The sequence below is a fragment of the Columba livia genome, chromosome 6 (genome assembly GCF_036013475.1).
Source record: "Columba livia isolate bColLiv1 breed racing homer chromosome 6, bColLiv1.pat.W.v2, whole genome shotgun sequence".
In the NCBI taxonomy this organism is placed as follows: Eukaryota; Metazoa; Chordata; class Aves; order Columbiformes; family Columbidae; genus Columba; species Columba livia.
Genome location: NC_088607.1, coordinates 14017914 through 14041309, shown reverse-complemented (window position 1 = coordinate 14041309; position 23396 = coordinate 14017914). Strand labels below are relative to the sequence as shown.

At 57.3% G+C, this 23396-nt stretch overlaps 4 protein-coding genes across 7 annotated transcripts in view; 3 read left to right on the top strand and 1 right to left on the bottom strand.

Moving 5' to 3' along the window:
* Positions 1-2418, top strand: part of WBP1L (WW domain binding protein 1 like) — a 59354-nt gene extending 56936 nt beyond the window's left edge. For all 4 annotated transcript variants that reach the window (XM_065067146.1, XM_065067145.1, XM_005508532.4 and 1 more), the window contains one exon: positions 80-2418. In XM_065067146.1, coding sequence (XP_064923218.1) covers positions 80-822 — 743 coding nt within the window. In that variant the 3' untranslated portion in view covers positions 823-2418. The remainder of the gene's footprint in view (positions 1-79) is intronic.
* A 6217-nt stretch (positions 2419-8635) lies between these two features.
* LOC102093575 (steroid 17-alpha-hydroxylase/17,20 lyase) lies at positions 8636-12309 on the bottom strand. Its single transcript, XM_013369032.3, has 8 exons — positions 11901-12309; positions 11263-11401; positions 10495-10724; positions 10180-10266; positions 9862-10071; positions 9428-9597; positions 9242-9345; positions 8636-9014 (listed from the first exon to the last, which is right to left on the bottom strand). The coding sequence occupies exons 1-8, from the start codon at positions 12216-12218 to the stop codon at positions 8746-8748; spliced, it is 1527 nt and encodes a 508-aa protein (XP_013224486.2). The 5' UTR covers positions 12219-12309; the 3' UTR covers positions 8636-8745.
* Positions 12310-12858: 549 nt separating this feature from the next.
* Positions 12859-16470, top strand: BORCS7 (BLOC-1 related complex subunit 7). Its single transcript, XM_065067141.1, has 5 exons — positions 12859-13073; positions 13663-13725; positions 14192-14235; positions 14673-14693; positions 15145-16470. The coding sequence occupies exons 1-5, from the start codon at positions 12933-12935 to the stop codon at positions 15194-15196; spliced, it is 321 nt and encodes a 106-aa protein (XP_064923213.1). The 5' UTR covers positions 12859-12932; the 3' UTR covers positions 15197-16470.
* Positions 16471-16945: 475 nt separating this feature from the next.
* On the top strand, positions 16946-21265 carry AS3MT (arsenite methyltransferase). The gene is made up of 10 exons (XM_005508534.3): positions 16946-17364; positions 17874-18001; positions 18108-18258; positions 18331-18467; positions 18769-18838; positions 19063-19144; positions 19230-19361; positions 19483-19625; positions 20028-20162; positions 21043-21265. The coding sequence occupies exons 1-10, from the start codon at positions 17323-17325 to the stop codon at positions 21139-21141; spliced, it is 1119 nt and encodes a 372-aa protein (XP_005508591.2). The 5' UTR covers positions 16946-17322; the 3' UTR covers positions 21142-21265.
* The last annotated feature ends 2131 nt before the right edge of the window (positions 21266-23396 follow it).

Genomic DNA, 23396 nt, shown 5'->3' with positions numbered 1-23396 from the left:
TCCTACTGACTTGTATTAGTGCCTTGTCTCCTGAAATAAGCTGTTCATGGTATAACTTCTCCTTGTCTCTCACTTTTAGGGTTTTTGCCAAATTATTTACTACCTCCCTATGAGGAAGTGGTGAACCGACCGCCGACCCCCCCGCCACCATACAGTGCCTTACACCAGCAGTGCGTCCCGGCAGGCAGCAGTAGCACAGTCCCGGACACGCCAAGGAACCTGCAGCCAGCACAGAGCAGCTCGGCAGCGCCCAGCGGCAATAACAGCAGTACTGACAGCACCGCGTCCCCCGGCCTTGGGGACCTCCAGCCCTCCCCCACCACCGCGCTGGTCGAGCGAGCGGTTGCCAAAATGCAAAGTGTCGAGCCTGGAGGTACCAGCACGGGAGCCGAGCTAGTGGAGAGGGCTGTCCCCGATAAGGATACGGAGTGCAAGGAGGAACTGCTGAAGGGTTACAGCTCTGAGAGCTTAGAGCAGAGCAGCGCCATTCCCGACGTGAAGGACAAGACGCCGGGCAGGCAACGTCGTTTCACCGGTGACTCGGGCATCGAAGTCTGCGTATGCAACCGGGGCCATCATGACGACGACCTCAAGGAGTTCGATGGGCTCATCGATGATGCTCTGGATGGGCCCCTGGACTTCTGTGACAGCTGCAGTGGCCGCCCCCACGGGGACGAGGAGGAAGGGCTTTTTAATGCCATGGAAGAGCAGCACCGTGAACACAGCCACCACCACCTGCCCCGGCAGCCGGTGTGTGTACTCTTGAACACAATAAATGAGCAGGACTCTCCAAACTCTCGTACCAGTAACTCCCACAGCTAAGGTGGCAGAATGGAAGGGAGAATCAGGGGGAAAAAAAACACACAAAACAAAGAAATAAGAGTAAAATAAGAGGATTAAAACTTTAACAGGAGGAAAAGGTGATACAACCTTCTTATTTTAGTTTATTTTTCTTTCTCCCCCTCCAATATAATTCGGGGACTAGTCCCTGAAGGCCTGGCTTGTGGGGGACGGGTTGCTCTGGGTTTTGTTAATCATGTCCGTCCTGCTCTGTGGGGCAGGGACTGATGTTTCTCAATGAGACCTTCTAACAAATGGAACTTTCTCAATGATGATTTTGGTGATGGTTATTAAGAGTTTGTTGGTTTTAGTTTTCCGAAACACTGCTTTATCTCGCAATCAGTAAAGCTCAGCAAATCTCACCCTGGGAGGATACGAAATCACCGTAAGGCTTCACCCTCCAGGTGTCTTCCCAGAAGCAAGCAGCTTCTGACAGTGCCGGCAGTCAGTAGCCCAAGAGTTCTGGTTTGATATAGTGCTCTTGAGGCATTGGGGATTTCTTCTTTCTTTCTCTTCCTTTCTTCCTTTTTGTTTTGTTTTGTTTTGTGTGTGTTAAGTTTCCCCGAAGCTGATGAATGCCTGAACACATCAGCCCTGTAACCTCTGGTGCTTCAGTGTTTAAGACAGCAGGTAGGAAATTTCCCACTTGAAGCTGGTGACTGAAGGACCAGTTTCTTCCAGAAGGAGTGTTAGTCTACTGTAAGCAGTTTGGAAAGAAAAGGTTTGCAGAAATTTGCCTTTACATGTCATTTTTAAAGACAAGTGTATTCTTTCAATGCCTCCAAGAGCACAGTTAGAAGTAGAATCCAGGCAGCTGGGCTGCCTTCCAAGTACTGTGGTCTGCGAATGACCTTTTCCCGGTGTGCTGCAAAAGGGCTTGGCTTTATTTTTTCCTTTGTTTGCACCCCGAGAGCAGCACACTTGAGTTGGGATGACAAAAAAGAACAGGGCTCTCTTTGGCCAGCGTGCCTTCAAGCTTCAGCAATGCATGTTGAACAAATGGAGACGAGAGCTCCGTCCATTGCAAAGGGATGACTTACCATAGAGATGTGGAAGACCTGTGCAGTATTTTTTTTTTTAAATCCAAAAGTTTGGTGCGATTCTAATGTTGACCACTTAAAAGAAATGAATGTCTGTTTTCTTTTTTCTTTTTTTAATGGTGGCAACTGGCTACTGTACAATGTCTGTGAGCGTGTGTGTGTGACTGCAATCCATGCATGCGAGTCCTACTGGTAATACGAAAACCTGCTGTACGACTGCAAGAAAATTTACTGTAGCTTTGCTTTAATAAACGGTAGAGATGTTGTTAGAAACAACCCGAAGGGAAGGAAAAAAACAAAAAGAGCTGAAACTAACATTCCCTGGAGTGCTCCTGTGGAAGAGAGCACAGTTCGGACTGTGTATCTTGTTCTCGGGTTTTCTCCCCATCCCTTTTATAACTATGGTCATCCAGATCATTACTGTTATAGGGAAAAAAAAATTGAAAGCTGAACTCAGACATATTCAGATTTGATTGATTGAAAACCAAAATCAGTTTTAAATAAGGTGGAAACCAAAATATAATGCCTTTTCTGATAACTTGCCCCGTGTATGTGTATCATTTTGTGAGTTAAGAGCAAGATTTGTCTTTAGTTTGTGTTTTGTTGTTTGGTTTTTTTTAACTGGAGGTTTGTAGCAGTGTGCTGGCTGCCAATGGCAGAGCAAGACAAGTGGTGCTTATTGCAGTATTTTACCCACGCATTTGAGGAGAGCCCTTTTACCTCACAAGGTTTAGGAGAATCCCGCTCCTTTGCTCATCACAGCCTTTCTCTTCCATCAGAACAGCTGATGAGGACGGCTCTTCAGTTTGTGTCTTAGGGTGCTCTCAAGAGTGAAGGACTCTGATTTGGATTCAGGAGACCTGGCTCCTGGCTGCCTGGAGTGTGAGAGGTGACAGGGACCCTGTGCGTGCCCCAGGGCCGGGTTGGCTCGCTGTGCGCCCCCGGGACTTGCCACTTCCAGCTGTGTCCACCAACCACGCGTATCTTTTGAGAAGAGAATTAAAGTTTCCCAGTGCCACCCCTAGGAATTCTCTGTGTATTGGCACCTGGCTTTGTTGCTCGTGCCACAGAGGAAGCTAAAAAAGCACACCGGTCCTAACAGAGTGGGGTTTTACTGCTGTAAATCCTGGGGATGGCCCTGTGCCAGTGGGGGACCCTCTGCCAACATTTCTGTTGGCATAAGACAAAAATCTGTGTTTGCTTTCCTGCCATCCCACTTAGGGCAGGGGAACCACCCGCTTCTTCTCTGGACATAGAGGTGAGTACCAGTAAGCCAAGCTGATGTTTCTAATCTTAAGAAGTGAGGAAGAAGCAGTGGTGTGCCTGTTTTATGACTCCTGGAGGTGTCTCAGGCTTTTAAAAACCATCAAGAAACAAACAGGGCACAAACCAGGTCTCTTAAGCTCACGTGTGCCTGAGGAGGAGCAGGACCGTGACCATCAGCACGGCTCTTGAGGCTTCTGGACCAGGAGCATCCAGTGTGGGGAGGAGGAGTGGTGTGGGGCGGGACACCAGCAGCTGAGCTTCACAGAATCACAGAATGTCAGGGATTGGAAGGGACCTCAAAAGATCATCTAGTCCAATCCCCCCATGGAGCAGGAACACCCAGATGAGGTTACACAGGAAGGTGTCCAGGCGGGTTTTGAATGTCTCCAGAGTAGGAGACTCCACAACCCCCCTGGGCAGCCTGTTCCAGTGTCTGTCACCCTCACTGAGAAGAAGTTTCTTCTCATATTTAAGTGGAACCTCCTGTGTTCCAGTTTGTACACATTGCCCCTTGTCCTGTCATTGGTTGTCACTGAGAAGAGCCTGGCTCCATCCTTGTGACAGTCACCCTTTAAATATTTATAAACATGAATGGGGTCACCCCTCAGTCTCCTCCAAGCTAAAAAGCCCCAGCTCCCTCAGCCTTTCCTCATACAGGAGATGCTCCACTCCCTTCAGCATCTTGGTGGCTTCTCGGGGACATCCTGGCTGGCACCTCTTCAGAAGAAAAAGCACAGGCAGGCAGAGGGCTCCCAAAGGCCCAGATGTGGAGCTTTAGAAAGGTATTTGATCCCCCGTGTATCCCTTTGTAGAAAGCCAACATGGCCCAAACAGAGCTGTGGGCATAAAATGCTGGAGATGTGGGCAGGTGTGCATCTGTAAGCTTGGAGCACCAAAAGACACCTATTTCCAGCTATAAAGGGCAAGTGTTTCATGGGAGTTGTGAGTATGTTTCAAAACTGAGCTGCAGGCAGCGCAGCACAACTGAGAGCAAACTAGTGTCAATCCACTGCTCAGTGTTCTTCTTTACAAAGAGTTTTAAGTGTTGGTGCCGGTAATACTTGAAGTCTGTGTTTGCTGGAGTCTGGCCACTGCTGTGCTGCTTACAGGGCATGTTTTTGGACACCGAAGTTGGCTCTGAGGACAAGGACCCAGTGCGGGGTTGGGGTGTGTCACCTGGGGCCAGGTGCTGCATGCCCTGGCACAACTGGCGTTCCTGGGACCAGTGGGTACTGCAGCATTGCCTCAGTGTTCCCGAGGGACTCTTTGGCTCTGATTATGCAAAATCCCCCTCTGGGAACACCACGCGATTTTCCTGCAGTGTGTGGTCACGTGTTTGTACCACCCAGGGGATGGGTGAAGATGGAGGTGGGGAGGGAATGGTGTGTTCGGGTGCTTGCTGGCAGCCTGCTCCCAGAGCTCCTACCTGCCTGACTCAGGGCTAAGGAAAGCCGAGGTGCAGCTAAGCTGCTGCGTTACACAGTCACTGGAAGCGTCCTGGGGCAGGAAACCTGAGCAAGCTGCCGGGACAGAAGCAAAGTCAGCAGGCTCCGCAGAGAGCGCGAGGCCGTGCCGCCCGGCGCTGGGAGCTCTGGGCTCCCTGGTGCCCCTCGCCGCTCTGGGACGTGCGTCAGCAGCGAGGGCCCGGGACACACTCGCTTCCTGCCCCGTGCCGGCCAACTCGCACAGCCCAATGGCCTCGTCTCTCCCGCACGCCCCAGCCGGGCACGTCCCGCGGTGACCCCTTCCCAGCAGAGCTGGAGCACGGTCCCACCCCAGTGAGCAAACTCCCCTGGCCCCTCTGAAGCCCTTGCCCACCCTTCCAGTGCAACACATCCTAGGGAGCTTTTTCCCCGTATTTCCCCCTCATGCCCCCTCCCCCTGCCTTTTTATTTTCCTTTTGTTTATATAGCAAAAGCCCGGGCCGGGTCTGGCAGGGAGGAGGCAGCCCAGCAGCCCCTCAGCTGGAGGCGAGCCCCACGGCATCCCAGACGGCCTGGGAAGAACAGGATGAGTCGCCTTTCTTCGTCAGAGCTGGTTCCAACACCTTCCCCTCCCTTGCAGCATGGATCTCTTCTTATCAGATGGGACCGGTTCCTGCACCGGGGGCCGTGGTGGTGCAAGCGCTGCAGTCTCTGTGCTGGGGCTGGTCACAGGCTGCTGGGTTCTTTCTCAATTTGTTTTCGGCTGGAGAACAGCTGTGTCCCGAGGTTTGTGCTTACTCAGCTCGCCTGGCGCCCTGCCCGCTGCAGAGCCCGCAGGTATTTTGCGCGTTGCCCACTCCTCCTGTGCTGGTCGTGGTACCCCCAGCACAGCCCAGGGCTGTCTGGTGCTCCCCTGCTGAGCCCCGTAGTGCAGCTGGGTCAGTCAAGTACTGCAGAGGTGGCTGTGCACCCCAAAACGCGATTGTGTGGTGGAAAGGCTCGGGCTCGCTCTGCCCAGTGCCCGTGGGTCCCGCCTTGGTGAGCTGCACCTCTGCTTCGTGGGGTACCTGGGGTACAATGGGAGAAGAGCTGTGAATGGAAAAGCTTCATCTTTTTCCCTGTCACTGATTTCTCTCTTGCAGACCCCCTCTGCCACAGGGAGGCAGAGCCGCTGGTTCCAAAGCTGCCCTCCCAGCCCCCTGGTCCTTCTCCCTCCTGCCCTGCTTCTCCCAAAGACCCCCAGCAGCCCCAGGGGGAGGGCGGGGACCCAACATGTACCGAACCATTACAGCAGCAAGATTATTTCAGCAGCAAAAACCTTGGCATTCCCAGTGCCTGCCCACATTTGGGCAGCCAAAATCTGGTGGCAGATGTTAAGGTCCCCTTGGCTCTCCTCTGGGCATGGCCACCTCATCCTCCCAATTTTTGGGTTGCTGGTTTGCCCATTGCCAGGTCTGAACAGAGCCAACGGGCTTGTCCGAGGTGGTGAATTTGTGTGTTTTGGGTCTCAGGAGATCCCAATTTCTGCAGGGGGCTCACAGAGGCGGGAGGGGGCCACCACGGGCTGGATTCAGTGCCCCACAGCCCAGGTGAGACTGTCTGGTGGGGCTGCGAGTTTGGGTGCAGCAGCACAGCCCCGGAGCAGCTGTCAGGACAGGAATACCAGTTGAATGATTCAGCAGCTCCCAGTGCGGGGAGCCGCCATGCTGGTGGCGGTTTACCAGCTCACGAGCCGCCGGGCAGCTGGTGTTGGGTACCGAGCTCCCCACGGTGGCATCTTCTCCTGGTCGGCTGGTTGGGAGGAGGAGGGCTGGGCAGGAGACAAGATGCCCCCCTGGACTCGGCGTGATGGGGTTTGTGGCACACGGCTGGTCTCCAGGCTCGGGGACAGAACGTGCCAGCCCTGGTGAATGTGGAACCCCAGCTGGAGCGGGAGCTTTGTGCAAGTGTCTGCAGCTGGAGGTGTTCTGTGGTTTAGAAACATCCCTGGTCTCAAAATCTCCATTTCTGCCCCAAGGTACACCCTGGCTTAGAGCACTTGCTGTGAGCGCACACACCTCGCTGTGAGTGCCTTGGCAACGGCACCGTGTGTGCAAGGTGCAGGGAGAAACCCCCTTCCCTTACCCAGAGCACACACAGTGCCTTAGCAAAGGGCCACAGAGGTGCTGGAGGTCCCAGGCTGATGCTCCTGGAAACGTCAGGATGCTGCGGTTACTGGAGACTGCAGGAAACTGGAGAGGATCTTCCCCACCAGCACATACAGGATCTGGGGCAGGGGTAGGACCAGGCTGGCATGGAGGTAACCAGGGATGTCCAGAGCACCATGTTTAGCCAAGTTTTCCCCAAACCCGTTTTGAGCTCAGTTCTCCTTCACCCAGACAGCTTCAGCCTGCGCTGGCAGAAGTGGAGGGATCAGAACCCCAGCGGCAGCACTGGCGTGACGGAAACGGGCAGGGGAGGGGGAAGGTGTGTGGGGCTCAGCTCTTACAAGCCAGCAGAGACTCCACGCAGCAGCAGTGGGGCTGGGGTCCTGCTGTGCTCCCCTCTGCCCTGCTTCTGGTGGGTCAACTGCACAAATCACCCCAAGGATTGTCCCCAGGGCAGGTGTGTGCACCGCTGTTCTTCTCCAGCTCCTCCCCGCCACCCTGACCCCTCACAAATGCAAAGTGGGAGGAGAGAAGGTCCTCCCAGTGCTGTACTGGGCTGCAAACAGGTCTCCTTCACCGTCCCTGTGATGTGGGCTGACAGGACCCATTTGTCACCAGATGCTGAGCTGTGAGGAGGATGGGAGAAAGCAGGGTTGCTGGCGGGTCAAAAGAAAACATACACTTTGAGATACAGAGTATCTCAGAGATACAGAGTAGAAAGTTTAGTGGTGGGGAGATTTTATGTCAGTCTTCCCACCTGCTAGCAAGAGAGAAGGCGGGGGAAGCAGAGAAGGGGGATAACGTGCGGGTGTGCAGGACGGGGGGTGTCACACCGTGCCGGGGCTGTGCGGGGCTTTCCCCTCCATCTCGGCTGCATTCCCTCCAGGTGCCCTGAGCCACAGCTGTGTTGCTATTTAGTTAAATATTAAGAGGTCAGGTAATAGAGAACCAGAAACCTAATTGCATGCATGGTGGTTTTTGGCAAAAGCAAACGTGGCCCCTCGTGTTACAGGAAGGTTATGCTGCCTGAGGTAACGGCCATAACCCAGCTGGACAGTGAGAGCTGGTGCTGGGGACACAGTGCAGGTGCGAGATGCCACATCACTACATGATGAATGTCAGCAGCCCCCGGCTCCATGGGGCTGCACATCGGGCCTGGGGGGCCGCAGCTGAGCCCAGCCCGCAGGGTCCGGGCGCCTCTGAGTGCTGTCGGTGTCCTGAGCAGTGGGAGCTTGCGCTTCCCGCTGGAGCTGGGGCTGCCTGTGCCCCCCCCGTGGCGGCTCACACCCTGGACAGGGCCAGACAGCCCTGTGGCACTACACAGTGTACGTGTCCCCTCTGGAAGGGGCTGCGTGTGTGTACGTGTCACGCGTGTGCACATGTATGTGTGTGTGGGCATAAATGCTTCAAGCTGTTTCCTTCTTTTTCCCCATAAGGAGCGGGCAGGGGTCCCAGTGGCAGGGGCACAGTGTTTCAGGATGGGCCAGGGGAAGGCAGGGCTGGGGGAGCTCCCCTTGTTCCTTGGGGGGCTCAGCTCCCAGCCCGTGTTGTGTTCACTCTCCCTAATCCCAGCGAGACCAGCCAGAGTCACTCTGCCCAGTCAGAGCTGCTGGGCACAGCCTGGGCATCCCTAACCCCCACTGATCACTTTTCCCCCTTACCTGGCTGGGATGGACCCTCCTTCCGCCCTGGATGTGTGGGTGGCTGGTCTCCATGGCTCATGGTTGTCTCTGGACCAGCCTCCCACCCCACATCTCTGGGGGGCAATGGGGATGTTTGTGTTAGCACCCCGTAGAGGGGCCACAGCCTCCCAGCTCAGCCCCGTGCTCACATTGTGGGGGGCACCATATATCTCAGGCACCCTCCCACCTCCCCCTGCTCTGCATCACCTTCCCAAAAAATAGCCAGAGCCATGCTGTGTTGGGAACAGCTTTATCCGGACAACCACACATCCATGCAGCAGGCAGGTCATTGCTTCTGTGGTCCCATTCCACCTAACTGCTGCCTGGGGTCCAGGGCTCATCCCCATCACGAAGCCGCTTGCCAGGCGTCCCGCAGCCTGGCCTTCACCCGAAACTTCTGCACCTGCAGCACGACGCCAAACTTGCCCTCCAGCGAGGGGAGGGGCTGGTCCTGGGGGCACTCGAGCGTGAACCTCTGCAGCACCCAGGCCAGGAAGAGGAAGAGCTCCATCTTGGCCAGGACTTCACCCAGGCAGACACGGATTCCGGCCCCAAAGGGCAGGTAACTGGGCGAGGGTGAGTGGATGTGCTGGCCCCGCTCATCCAGGAAGCGACCTGAAAGGGGAAGGGGTGTCATTGGCAGCGATCAGTCCCTTCTGCCTGAGACCTGCCAGAGCTAATCATGTGTGTCCCTCCCGTGAGCTGCAAGAGGGTCAATACCACAGCCAGGACGGAGCAGGATCCGACCTCCCACCACCAACCTCCTCCGGGCTCAGCTGCTCCTGCTGCGCCCACCCCACCATCCCCTGCCCCCCAGGGAGGATGGGGAGCACCGAGCCCACCAGGGTTGAACTCCTCAGGCTTGTCCCACTCCTTCTCATCGTGGTGCACAGACCAGAGGTTGATGACGACCCTGGCACCCTTGGGGATGGAGTATTCCCCGATGCTGCAAGGCAAACACGGAGTGAGACGGTTGCTCCATCCCATGGTCTCTGCCTGCATCCCAGCTGCGCCCTGGGGGGTCTCACCTGGTGTCAGCAAGGGACACGTGTGGGATGAGCAGGGGGGACACGGGACGGATGCGCAGCACTTCACTGATGGTGGCCTCCAGGTAGGGCAGCAGTGGGCGGTCACTGAGGTGGGGGTGACGCTCCAAGCCAATTTTCTGGTCCATCTCCTCCTGGATCTTGCTCTGGACCTGGGAGCGGAGCAAGGGCTGGGACAGGAGCCTGGGGAGAGGGGTGTCCTGTGCATGGGGGCTCCCCATAGCAGTGGAGCACATCCAGCATCACCAGCATCTCCTGGTAGCTTGTGCAGGGCAGAAGTAAAATGCCCACAGCCTGATCACACATATTCCCAAAGCCTGACATATTTTTTGGCACCTGCCTTCCCCAAAGCCCCTCAAGACGTTCCTGGTGTCGGAGGGAGCTCAAGGACCCCCACTATGGGGTCCAGACCCTACCTCAGGGTAGTGGAGCAGGTAGAGCACAGCCCATTTGAGCACAGTCGTGGTGGTCTCCACGCCAGCTCCAAAGATGTCTCCCACTGTCATGAGTAGGTGATCGTCTGTCAGCTCCAGCCCTGGTGTTGGGGGGCTGCTGTTCTCAGCACTGAGCCTCACTTGCAGGAGGGCATCCATGAGGTCCCTCACGGCGTCCCCACAGAAGGCTTCCTGCCAGGTGACATGCATAAGCCAGGCTGTCCTGGGCACAGTTCCCCCCACCCCAGCTCCAGCACCCAGATGCTCCTGAGCATCTCCCTGTCCTGGCCCTGTTGTCACCTTGTGTTCAATGAACTTCTGCTGGAGCAGCTGGTCCCGGACCTTGAGGCATCTCTTCAGCAGGGCCAGGTCCTTGTTGGGGAAGATCTGGGGGAGAAAAGCCCCATTACAGAAAGGGGTTCCAGCTCAGCCCAGCATCCAAGGGCCCTCAGGCAGTCGCTCTGTGCCCACCAAGGTATTGGCTCTTGCAGGACACTGTGGCAGGGACCCTCCTAACCCTAGGAGGCTCAGGTATGTCCCTCCTGCAGGACAAATCCCAGCTCCTTCCTCTTTTCTGAGGTGACAGGAACAGGCAGCGCCCATGTCTCTGCTCACCTGGAGCCACGGGAAGATGTCCACCAAGCTCTCCTTGGCCACGGTGTCCACAATGCCCTGGCTGTACTCCAGCATGGCTTCGAACTCAGGGTCCCCGCGCCGATACGAGGAGTTGAAGCAGAGGGAGCAGACCACGTTGGTGACAGCCCGTGTGAGCTCGGGGGCCACGTCCAGGGCCGTATCCTGTGCAGCGCTGAGCGTCTCGCACAGGGATGCAGCCTCCCGGCAGACTGGGGTGGGAGAGGCAAGTGAGGGAGTGATGGTGAAGCCAAGGGGGTGGAGGGGGAAGCAAGGAGGGATCCCCACTCATTCACAATATACAGCCCTCAGAGAGCACTCCCCAACCAGGGCTGAGCCCCGAGGGGCTGGGATGATCAGAAGGGACAATGCTAGGTGATGGGGAAGAGCAGAGAGGACAGAGACGTGAAGGGAAGTCTCTGTGTGGGGCTGGACACTCCTCCTGGCTGCAGCAGGGAGTCTGAAGGGCTGGGAGCTGGCTCTGTGCCTCAGTTTCCCCAGCTGTGAGCGAGGGGAGACAAATCTCAGGGCAGAAAATGCACAGGAAGAGGTGTTAGTAAAGTACGGGGGGTGGAGAGAGCAAGATCGAGCCCCCACTAGGCAAACTGGGGTGATGCTGAGGGGATTGGGCTGAGCCACTGAGTCACCCTCTGGTTCCCAGGGGATCAGGGCACAGGGAAAGCAGCTGGATCAAGCATGGGAGGGACACAGAGCTAGGAGAGAGCTTGGGGGTTGGCAGGGGGCACTTACTGATCCTCTCCAGGGCGAGTGAGCCCTCCCCGAACATGGAGAGGGCAGCATGCACCAGTTTGCGCTGGAACTTCCAGAGGGGGCCGTAGCTGGCGAAGGCGATGTCCTTGCCTCCCCGGGACAGCAGGTCTGTGGTCACCTGTGGGACAGGCAGCCCTGGGGTCACCCCACTGCAGGGCAGCCCCACAGGGGCCATGTGTCAGTGAGGGCTGATGCTGGGGGTCTCATCCCAAGGATGATCTGGTGGCAGCTGGTGACTGGCGCTGGCAGGCAAAGTGTGGGCCATGAGCTCTGCTTTCCCTCTTCCAAGGAGAGGTGTGGGGACAGACACCAGGGTTAGGGGCTGGATACCCAGGACACTTAAGGGGTGCAGGGAGCCTGGTGGTACCGGAACCCCTGTCCCCATGTCCCAAGATGCAGCCAGCCCCAGTGAGGAACGGGCACCCTCAAGGTGGAGGATGTGCCAGATTTTGCCCAGGGAGCAGAGCAGAGAGGGGCTGCCCCCCATCATTTCGCTGCAGGCGGGATGGGGAGAGGAGACAGACCCTGCTGGGTGTTGGTGCCTTTCTTGGAGGCACCCCCTGCCTCACCCCACGGCGCAGCGCGAGGGGACCCTCCAAAACCTGCTGCCAACTCACGGTGCGGGGCCGCCCAGCGAAAGCCTTTCCCTTCTTCAGCAGCACCTCCCTGGCGTGCCGGTAGCTGTTCACCACCACCACGTAGTGGGAGCCCATCCAGAGGGCGTAGAGGCTGCCATAGCGTCCCTGTAGGTGCCAGAGCCGCAGGTGGAGCTGGGGGTGCCCGGCCAGCTGCAGCAAGCTCCCCACCAGCGGCAGGGCCGGCAGGCTCCGCGGACGCCCCAAACCTGTCCCGGTCCCCAGAGCGGCTTGCTGGCGGGCCAGCCCCCAGGCACAGAGCCCGGCCAGGGCCAGCAGCAGGGCGGCCAGCAGCAGCATGGCGGGGCCGGCGGCGGGGCTGCGGCAGCCAGGGCGCTTTATACCGGCTGTGGGGCCATCGCCTTGACCGCGAGGAGGGCTCGGCTCCTTATCGGGGGACGAGGAGGGGGGAACCGGGCTCTGGGACCGCAGCCAGCTCCGCAGCTGGGCACCCGGCGTGGGGCGAGGGCAGCGGGGCCATGGCCGTGCCGGGGGGCCGCGTGGGATCTGTGTTCAGCGGGCTGCGGGCCAGGGGACACCCAGGGCCGGGTCTGCCCTCGGCGCTTTGTCCCCGGCGTTCCGCAGCACGTAAGGGGTGCGGGGATTACTGAGTGTCCCTCAGGGTCTCCCCTAGGTGCCATGAGTGCAGCTGGGGGGACACTGGGGTCCGTCCTCAGCCTGGGAGCCCCTCGACATGCCCGGGAGGTGATGTGCGGTGATGAGCAGCACTGGACAGTTGCTGAGAAGCTCTGGTTAGCCCTGGTTAGCTGGCCCTGGGCAGCACTGGGAAGTGCGGGTCAGCACTGGTGATCCCCGAGCAGCACTGGGTAGCGCTGGGCAGCCTCAGGGTGTCCGTGCCGGGGGCGATGTCCACGTTCGAGGTGTCCCGGGGTGGCTGTGCGGGGCCGGCTTCTCCGCGGAGACACCCCTGCCCGCCCGCGAGTGTTGCGCCTTCCCGACTCCTCTGGCCCCCGGCGCTCGCCGTAGCGGTCCCGGCGGGCGGGGCCGGGTAAGATGGCGGCGGGCAGTGCGGCGGATGCCCAGGCGCGCTTCGGGCACTCGGTAAAGGGGCTCCTGACCGAGAAGGTGACGAGCTGCGGCACCGACGTGATCGCCCTCACCAAGCAGGTGCTAAAGGGCTCCCGCAGCGCCGAGGTGAGCGGCGGGCGCCGCCGCCCGGACAACCACACGGCCGCGAGGCCTACGGGGAGAGGCCGGGGCCCGGCTGGGCTCGGCTCGGCTCGGCTCGGCTCGGCTCGGCCCGGCCCGGCCCGGCTGCCCCTGGAGCAGCGTCCGGCGGGGCGCCGAGCAGGCGGGGAGCTGCGGCCTGACCGAGACCCGCCGGCTGCGGGGCCGGGGCGCTGGGAATTGTAGTGCCAGTTGACATCCCTGGGCCGCGACATCTCGGGGACAGCGGGGCACGGCCGTAGGGCTCTTAGGGCTGGGGTGGCAGCACTGCCGGGCTCCGGGTGCGCCCCGGCAGCGCCAGGGAGGCGGGAGGCTGCGTCTACCGCATTACGCCTCTCCAAAGTGACGGGCTGGAGCGAGGCCTCGGTCCGTCCCTGAGCCCGTGTGCCCTGAGGCATGGGCACAGCCCCGCGATGCTCCCCTCAAGCCTCTCACCGTGTCAGCTGGGCCCCTGGACTGTCAGCTGCACGTGTGGGGCAACTGGGCAGCCCTCACGAGTGTCTTGGGGAACACAGGGCTGCTGCCTCTTGGTCTGGCCTGTGCATTTGTCTTTTAGCTCCTGAGTCAAGCTGCTAGAAACATGGTGATGCAAGAAGATGCCATCCTGCACTCGGAAGATGTAAGCTGTGTTTTTCTCCTAGAGCAATAGTGTTTCTAGTGGGTAGGAAGAGAGGAGGGTTTTAAGAAGGGGGATATAGACATGGTACTGGAGCCCTGAAATGAAATACGTGAGTTCAGGAAGTGGGGCTGGTGGCTAGAGTGATCAAATGCTTCTTCAAACCTACATGTTCTGCTGGTCTTCCAGTGACCTGCAGCACAGCCCAGCCCTTAAGCTGTGCCACCTCTACCAGAAAGTTCAAGGGACCATAGGCTGGAACAAAGTGCTTAGTGTCTGTGCCTGTCACTGGGAAAGAAGAGGGGAGCTTGCCACCACTGACAGATACTGCTGGAGATGTTTTGGAGGCAGTGCAGTGATACAGTGATGGCCATGCTGTAGGAACTCCCTGGGGCATTGGGACAGCTTGCCCTGTGACTCTGCTGAACCGCTCCTGTCAGACATTTTTTCTTTGTCTTGTTTTCCACAGAGTTTAAGGAAGATGGCCATAATAACCACTCATCTACAGTACCAGTAAGTAAGGGGTACCACATTCTGTCTGGGGAGCTGAGTGGGTCCCTTGATCCTTTTCTGTTCTACTTAAAGACTTTACATGGAACCCACTCAGGCTAATCCCTCTTGCCCGGCTCCTCAAAGCTGAGCAGACCTTGGAGCTGGGATCTTCTAGCCCTTTCTAGCTCTGCTGGTACAGCATAGACTGTTTTAGGGTGGAAGCTGAGATTTTTGCCTCCTGTTTGCCATGCCCTGCATCTCCTGTGAGAGTGTGGATGCATCCAGGGCTAAGAGGGAGAAGCCAGTGCCACTGCTGTCCTCTCAGGACTTAACCAGAAACACACAGGGGCTTTGGCCTCCTGAGCCCTTGATCAAGTTCCTTTTCTTCAATGTAGCATGAATCCTGTGGCTAATATTTTGTTTTGCTAATGCTCTTTTTGTCTCATTTTCTCGTCTAGGCAGGAAGCAATTCAGAAGAAGTGAGTACCCAGCTGAGTGCATGCCAGGAGGACCTGGGAGATATACGTAGGGGTTGATGGAAAGGAAAGAGTGGTGGATTACAGTGAGGGAAAACAGTGAGAAGGCTTTTGCAGCTGTCTTTGAAACAGATGTTGGTCCAGTAGGATAGTGTTTCAGTGCTGTGAAGAGACGGGAATTTGAGTGAAGGGGTGATTTATACCAAAACTTCTGTTTGTTTCGTTAATGTGATTGATAGAGCCTGTGAGGTCATTTATGACAGGAGATGGGGGCAGTGGTGCGCAAAGTGAGGTTTGCCTTGTGGGGACATGGAGGTGGATTTGGGAAGCTTGGGGTTTCTCTTTGCTTTAGTGTCAGCGCTAGAGCTGTTCCGGTCCCTTGGGTGGGTACAGGCAGCACAGTGCAGTCTGGGGAGCAGATCTCACTGCGAACATCTTCTTGCTTGGTCCCCAGCGTTGAGCAGTCCTCAAACCTGCAGGACCAGCTGAGGCACTTGCTGAAATGAAGTGCAGCCGAAGGCATGTGGACATCTTGACTGGTCCTGAGGGCAGCCAAGCATCCTTTCACCTGAGCCTGGGGTTCAGACCTGTGTCCGGATGGTGCTGGATGTCAGCTGGGATATGTGCAGAGTTCATGTTCCCGAGCACGTGGGCCCCTCTTGCGTGTCCCCATCCACGTCTCTGCTCCAGAATGCTCTCCTGCTCGCCAGCACCTAACAAACAAACTGACCTGAAACTTCACTCCCCACAACAATTCCTGTGTCCACTTGCTCCCCATTTAGTGTGAGGTGCTCAGCCCACACCAGCACCCCTGGCAAGAAATGCGTCAAATAGAGCTGTGGCTTTTAAATACAGGTGCCTACAGTTTGACACTGGTCTGCATTTAGACACAGAGTGCAATTTATTTAGGGCGTGTTAATCAGTGGGAGTTCTAAGTGCCTGGCTGGGCAAGAGAGATGCTTCAGTGTAGACTGAGGTGCCGGTTCCAGGCCAGAATTTCTGAAAGTGGGAATCTGGGCACACACCTCTGTCACTGGTCCAGCTGGACATGGTTTGGCCAGCATCCTGCTCAGAGGTTATCTTATTTTCCACTCTGCCAGAGTTTGGAACGTCATACCCTTGCCAGCCCATCTGCACTGCCTTCGGCCTTCAACTGCACTCCTCATCCTGGGCTGCTGCTCCCGCTGTTGATGTAGCAGCCTTGGCTGTGGTGTGTGCATCTGGTTGGGAGGGTATCCAAAAGCCTGTCTGAGAAGAAGGCAGGAGACTACCAGGAGCTGGTGTGCTCAGTTCTGCGCTGCTCTGCGTTAGCAGGCTGGTGACTGGGCTTCTGTTCACATTCTGGGTAGCAACATCAGGCCCAGGCTATAAATACTGTGTCTGGTTTTTGGTAAGTCACTTATCTGCGGCACTTGGAGTGCACGGGGAGCACTCGTTTGCCCAAGTGTGCTTTTCATCAGCTGATAGAAGGTGGCAGGCTGAAAGCAGGCATCAGCCTGCCATGCTCTTGTTGGACTGCTGCTGGGGTTTGGCTCCTGGGCTGCAGAAACTTCTCCTGGGCTGGATTTCACCATCCCCTCCAGTTCCTCTGCCTGATTGGCCTTCACCTGGTGCCGCCACAGCTCCTGCGTCCCCATGAAGGTGCCGCTGTTAGCCCAGGGGCTGTGCAAGGGTCCTGATCCCCAGCTTTGCAGATGGACTTGGGGAATGAGGGTTTTGCCTGAGCTTCTGGGTAAGCTGTGACTCACTGAGAATAAAAGTTGTGCTGAAAACCACTAAACTGCAGTGGAGACTGTGGTGGATGCTGTCACGGGTGGTTCCTGTGCACATGCAAGCCTGTTTGTGACAGTGGGTGTCCCCTAGGATCCCCCACCGTGGGGGTTTCTTTGCAGATGCAGTGTCCTTGCCGTGGGGGGCTTGTCCCCTCAAAGGTGCTGTCCTTTGCAGGGGCTGGAGCAGCTCTGCGGCATTAAACTCGGGTCTCTGCATGTTTGAGGTGAGCAGGACAGGGCAGTGCCATGGGGATACAGCACTGCTGCGGGGAGGCTGCGGGGTGGGATTTTGGGGGTGTGTGTGGGCAAAGCCCGTGGGTGCAGGCAGAAGCCTTCGCTGCAGGCAGAGGCTGTGGGCGGCAGCAGCGGGACCTCCGCGGGAGCGGGGCCGTGCGCCCGGGCTCCGGGCGGGCGAGAGCCGGTGGCGGGGCGGAAGGCAAGCCCGGGGCGGTGCCGGGTACCGGGGCGGAGCGGGGCTCAGGCTGGGCGGAGTCCGGCCGAGGCGGGGCAGCTGCGGGCAGTGAGACAGCCGGGGTCGCTGCGGCGGCGGGGTGCTGGGGGGAAATACTGGGGGGATCCCTGGGGCCGAGGGCTCGTTGTTGTACGGGGAAGTTTCTGAGGGCTGATCTCTCTAGGACAGCTGGGACTGAGGGTTTTGGGGAGGGGGGATGTTGTCAGAAGCAGAAGCATCCCACTAGGCTGCAAGTTTGGGGGGATCTCCCTGCGTACAGCCGCGTGGGGTGGGGTACAAAAAGTGCTCCTGTGTTCGGGGGAAGTGAAGAGGGTCCAGGGCTCTTGGAAGGGCCTGGGGCGGTGCCCATCGCTGTGGTGTCAGGCACCAGCCCCGCGTTCCCGTTGCAATGGCCGCCCCCTGCGGAGAGCAGATCCACCGGCAGGTGCAGGTGAGGGGCGGGACGGGGCGGCGGGCGGGGGCACCGAGCCCAGGCTGTGCTGGGAGCCTGCTGCTGTCGCAGGACCAAGCCCATTTTGGGAACAAACTTCGGGACCCAGATGAAAACGTCAGATGCAGCTGGCTGCTTTGCTCCCGTTTCCCGCAGGGACGGGGGTGCTGAGGAACCCCACATTTCCCTGACCTCATTCCCTGTGGCCCTCTCAGCTGGGGAAATGGTGGTTGCAGCCTGCGAAGTTACTGCAAATGGGAATTAAATCAACCCCCCCTAGTGATCAAACAGGTCTGTGCATACAAGCAAGGGGAGCCGGAGAAGATGGGGCCAAAGGTCTGTTTGACGTCAGCCTAACTTTTAGCTGGGTGCAAACAAGAGTGCCAGTGCTGGAGGACACTGGGGGTGTGTACAAGCTGGGTGCAGATATGGCCCCCACATTTTGGCACATTAGGAGCTCCAAGGGCACAGCTTGCTGTAGTTTGGTGAGTTCTGTCCTTCCATCTCAGGATTACTATGGCAAAGAGCTGCAGAAGTCGGAGGACCTGAAAACCAACGCGTGTGTCACCTCATCCAGGCCTCCTCTCAAGGTGGTGAGAGATGCTTTGGAGCGTGTCCACGAGGAGGTGGTGGCCAGGTAAACCCTGCAGTCCCTCTCCGCTGCTGCCTCCCCATGGGCTGCAGCCCCCTGAACTGCCACACCTAGGGGCATCTCTGCCCAGCTCAGCTCGGCATCCCCCCAGGTACTATGGCTGCGGTCTGGTGGTCCCCGAGTGCCTGGCGTCATGCCGGATCCTGGACCTGGGCAGCGGCAGCGGCAGAGACTGCTACCTGCTGAGCCAGCTGGTTGGAGAGCAGGGCCATGTCACTGGGATAGACATGACCGAGAGCCAGGTATGTTATGGGGCCGGGGCTTCCCCTCATCCCCTAAGCATCCCCCCACCATTGTTCACTTCCTCCTCCCAGGTTGAGGTGGCAAAGAAGCACATCGCCTACCACATGGACAAGTTTGGCTACCAAAAGCCAAACGTGGAGTTCCTCCAGGGCTACATGGAGAAGCTGGGTGATATTGGGCTGGCTGATGAGAGCTACGATATTGTCATGTAGGTACCGCACAGGGCACTGCCACTCCTGGTCCTGCTGCTGCCTGAGGCCACAGGCTGGGGTCTGAGGTCTGCATGCCACAGGGTCACCCACTTCAGGAGCATGTTAGGAAAGGGAAAATCCCAAGGCAGAGTCTGTGATAGAGACTGGCAATATAGAAATTGCCCTCTTCATGGTCAAACTGGCATCTCCAAATCCTGCATGAAACAATTGAATGTGCAGAAGCCAGCTGATGTGCAGAAGCCAGTAGTGCTGAATGTGTGAGAGGGTGAAAATGAGCCTCAGTCTCCTCCTCTCCAGCTCCAACTGTGTGATCAACCTTGCTCCTGACAAGAGGGCTGTGCTTCGGGAGGCCTACCGTGTGCTGAAGGTAATGCCAAGGCCAATGCCCGTGTGGAGAGCCTTGCTGCTGGGCTGCCACTGGGATGCGGCAAATGGGACCTGGCCAGATGGGGATGCAGGATGGGGCCAAGGGAGGGGACCTTCCTGGAGAGTCCTGCAGCAGAGGGGTAGCTTTGAGGAATGCCTTGTTCTCTCTGCCCCTTTTGTCCAGTTGCTTCTTGGGGTCTCCCTTCACTCTTTGCTGCCTTCCAGTCCGGGGGAGAGATGTACTTCAGTGATGTCTATGCCAGCCAGCACCTGAGCGAAGCTGTCCGGAAGCACAGGGTGCTGTGGGGTGCGTAGGGCTCTGTGGTGGGAGTTGCCTGGGATGGTGGGGCTGGACCTTTGCCTCCATCACCTGTGTCCTTGCCTTGTGCCAGGGGAGTGCCTGGCAGGAGCTCTGTACTGGAAAGACCTGTACAACATTGCTGAGGAAGTGGGGTTCAGCCCCCCATGCCTGGTCACCGCCAGCCCCATCACCATCAGCAACAAGGAGCTGGAGAGCATCATTGGTGAGGGTCCAACCAGGGATCGTTGGCTCCAGATGGCCATGGGGAGCTATGCTGGGATTCCAGGTCTGCTATTTCCCAGTCTGGCTCCTCAGTGTCCAACCCATCAACTTCTCCCTTACAGGCAACTGCCGTTTTGTCTCTGCAACTTTCCGCCTGTTCAAGGTGCCAGAAAGCAGCCGGGCTGGGCCAGGACAGGTCATCTACAATGGCGGGATCGTGGGGCACGAGCAAGAGCTGGTGTTCGATGCCAACTTCACCTTCAAGGTGCGGGGAGGCACGCTGGGGCTCCCCAGGATGCCAAGCAGTCCTGGTCTGCAGGGATGGGGCTGGGGCAAAGCTGATGAAGCAGCGTCCTCTGTGATTTTGGGGGTAAACTTTGCTAGAGGGGATGGTGGGTGGGAGCAGAGGGGCTTTGTAAACCAGGAGAGGTGCAAACAGGGTTGGGGAAGGGAGCCAGACCAGTGCACCACATTGGGGTGAAGGTAGGAGCGGGTGCCTTCTCATGGGCATCTGGAGCCAGCTGCTTCATCATTGTGGGTCTGTCTCAAGGTTTAGGGCCAGGCTGTGCCCCTGCTTTCACCCTTTCTCATTGTCTGGCTAGGTGGCTGGGGTCCCCTGGGCCATGTATCCTGGACCCCAGCCCTGTGATGGTTCCCTTGTCCCCAGGAAGGAGAGGTAGTGGACGTGGATGCTGAGATGGCTGCGATCTTGCGGAGCTCCAGGTTTGCAGAGGAGTTCCTGATCCGAGCCAGTGAGGCCAATACTGCTGCACCCCAGGGCTGCTGTCGCAAGGGCATGAAGGTTGGTAGCAGGCAGCTCCATTGATAGGTTCAGGGATGGAGCTGTGGGTGTCCCATGGCATCAAAGGTGCCCTGGGGTATCAGAAGAACTTTGACATGATACCAAGAGACCCGAGTCCTTCTGGAACAGGCAGAAGCCCACAGGGCACTGAGGGTGGTGTCTGGTGCCTGAGTTAGGGCAGCTGCACCCCAGCACAGGCTGGAGCCCTCCAAAGTGGGGGGTCTGCTCTAACCACCAGCTGTGAGAGCCCCTTGTGACCCCCAGCATGTCCCTGGGGGGTGCTGAGGCTGACAGCTGGACCTGCTTGAAGTCTCCCAAGGGGAGACATTGTTCCTTCAGGAGATGACTGGGGAGAGCCTGCTGCAGGGGCATTATGGCCTGTCCCTGCAGCTTCTTCCTCCCCATTGCTCTCCCAGCACCTCCTAGCTGCTGATATGAGCTTGGCCCTGGCTGCCAGCCCTGACCCACAGCCCAAAGCACTGCTATCTGCTGGAAGCCTCTCTCTTCTCCTCCCCTTGGTGGTCCTTCCAGCCTGCAGATGGGCCAGGAGAGGTTAAGAAGTGGGCACCATCGGTACATGAGGGAGATAACGCCAATGCAGCTGCGTGTCCCTGAAACACAACCTTGTACTTGGGGAGGGGAAATGTTCTTGGGTCCCTGTCCAAGCAGGAGGCATTTCTCAGATAAAAGCAGAGCCAAAGTCCTAGACAAGCTTTTGGTGTCCTCCTTGCAGCAGAGAAAAGAACTGGAGTGACATGCGGGGCTGCCCTCAAATTAGCTATGGGGGAATCTACTTGGACTGCCCTGCTGGCAGCTTTCCTGAGGTGTCTCATGCTTCCCTCCAGCCTGATCCTACCTCATGTTGTTTTCTGCCCTCCAGGAGAAGATTTGCAATCCCTTCCAGCTGCTGGAGCGGCTGGCGGCCCCAGGTCCTGCCTCCTGTCCTGGTGGCACCTGTGGTCCCCCGGGGTGCTGCTGAGTGGCAGGTGATGCCCCCACACCAGCTCGTGCCAGCAGGGCAGGAGGATGCAGCCCCAGCAGCGTGTGGCATCCACTGGAGAGCAAATAAATGGCTGAGCTCAAAGGCCGTGTGCTCACAGCCAGGGCCTGCGTGGTGCTGTGCTTTTGTGCTGGTGATGGTGGAGCAGGTTGTGCACCATTGTGGTGAGGATGGGCAGCTGTCCTGTGGGTCCCCTCACTATGGGGTTGGCAGCAGCCACATGGCTTGGACATGCAGATGGGGATGGTCTCTGTGGGAAACGGGTTGTGGGTCCCCTTGTGTTGGACAGCAGGGCTGGTGTGGGTTTGGTAGCAGCTCTGTACTGGTGTTGAGCCCACGGAGCAAAGCGGTGATGTTTGCAGACCGTGTCTTGGCAGAGCAGGGTGCTAAAGGAGGCCCTGGCATCACACAGAGCCTGACCCTGTAGCCTGCACACCCCTGCGAGAGCTCAGCTCCTGTCTGAGGTCTTCGGGATCCTGCAGCTGAGGTGCAAATGCCTCTGAGAAGCAGAAAGCACAGCAAGAAGCAGCCCGGTTGCTTTTTTCCTTCTTTTGATCTCCCCATGCTAACGCTCCCCATGCAGGGAGCCGTGAGCATCTGCCAGGCAAGGTCCGTGCAAGCTCCCAGTGGTGGGCTGAGCAGCTCATCAAGGCAGCTGCAAACGAGCATCTCTCCAGGGCCGTGAGCAAGAAGGACTGGTCACCTCCTGGGGGCTTGGCCAGGACAGATTTTCCGTGAAGAACTCACGATGGCACATGAGTTGCAGAGGGATGTCTCTGTTATTTGTATTTAGGACAGGGAATGCCCCGCATGCAGCTCCCCACTTGCAGCCCCACAGCCCGTTCCAGGAGACCGGAGTTTCTCTCCCTTTCCCCGGGCAACGCTGCTGAGGTTTCTGTTTTCGCCCGCACTCCATCTAGCGGGAAAGCCCCGAGTCCCCGGCAAGCGTCGCACCTGCAGGCTATTGCAGGGAAATGCAGCGATTTTGGAAAAGTAGAAACCTGTCTGGCTGCATCCCACAGCAGGCGAGGAGTGAGGAGCAAGGGCTTTGAGGCTGTGGTGAGAGGTGATGGGCTGTGCTCCTGCTGCCCTCTGCGAATCCCACGCACCCGGGCCGCAGAGGCTCTTTGGGGAAGGCTGGAAGCTGCTGAACAGCAGCAGCACCCGACCCCCTGGGGGAGCAGCTGAGCTTAGAGATGAGGGACTCCTTCCACCTCTCCTCACACACTGATTCTCCAGAAGGAACCAAATTTTGCATCTCTGCTACTTAAACAGCATCTTGCTGTGGCATGGGGGAAGAAAAAGAGCAAAAATTACAATATTTGGGTTTGAAAAGAAATGTGGACAAATGCCAAGGATTCTCTGATTCTCTGGAGTAGCAGTAGTAGTGGCTGAGGAGGGTCCAGGTGGTAAGGAGGCATTTCCAGAACATCTGGAACAAGAATTGTGAGTAGTCAGGTAATGCCCGACTGACAGACAGAGACACGGAATCCAGAAACAGGTATGAAAGGCTGAGAGGTTCAATAGCTCTTCATGTTCTCTGTTGGAAACAAAGCTGCAGAATACCTTGTCTTGGGTGAAAGGGCTAGAAAAGGCAGTTTGCCATCTGCCTCAAGAGAGATACAATATGGTTTCTACTTGTAAATGAAGCTTTCAAATATCTGGTAAACGTGGCTCCCAACAGAACTGTATCAGGACAAAGCACTCACTGGGCCTCCAGTGTTAATTCCTGACAAAATTTGGACCACTACAAAAAAAAAATGAGGATTGTAAAAATAATTCCAGGATTTTGAAGGATTTCCTAAGTGCCCAGGCTGCTTAACCTGCCCTCTGCCATCAGAAAAATAGGGAGGGAAATAATTCACAATGTAGAGATTAAACTTAAAAACAGTGACCATAAATGTGTTTTCCTGGGAAAGTCAGCTTGCCAGCCTGTCCTTTTGGCTTTGGACGAGACTATGAGTTTGGCCTATTGAGTATAAAAATATTTGTAAGCTATTTGATTTAGAGTTATACCATGATTAAGCAAGCTATCCTTGGTGTTACCTGGAGTCAGAGGGCATGTGTTTGCTGGCTTCAGGTGAGGCTCCCCGGCAGACCAGCCTCAGGCATGGCTGTGACTTGGCAGGTGGGAGGAACTCTGAAAGGTATAGAAGAACTTCACTGAAGGAAGTAAGATGCTGTTTATTTTCTCCCTGCATAGCCCTCTTCTGTGATTACTGACAAAGTCATTC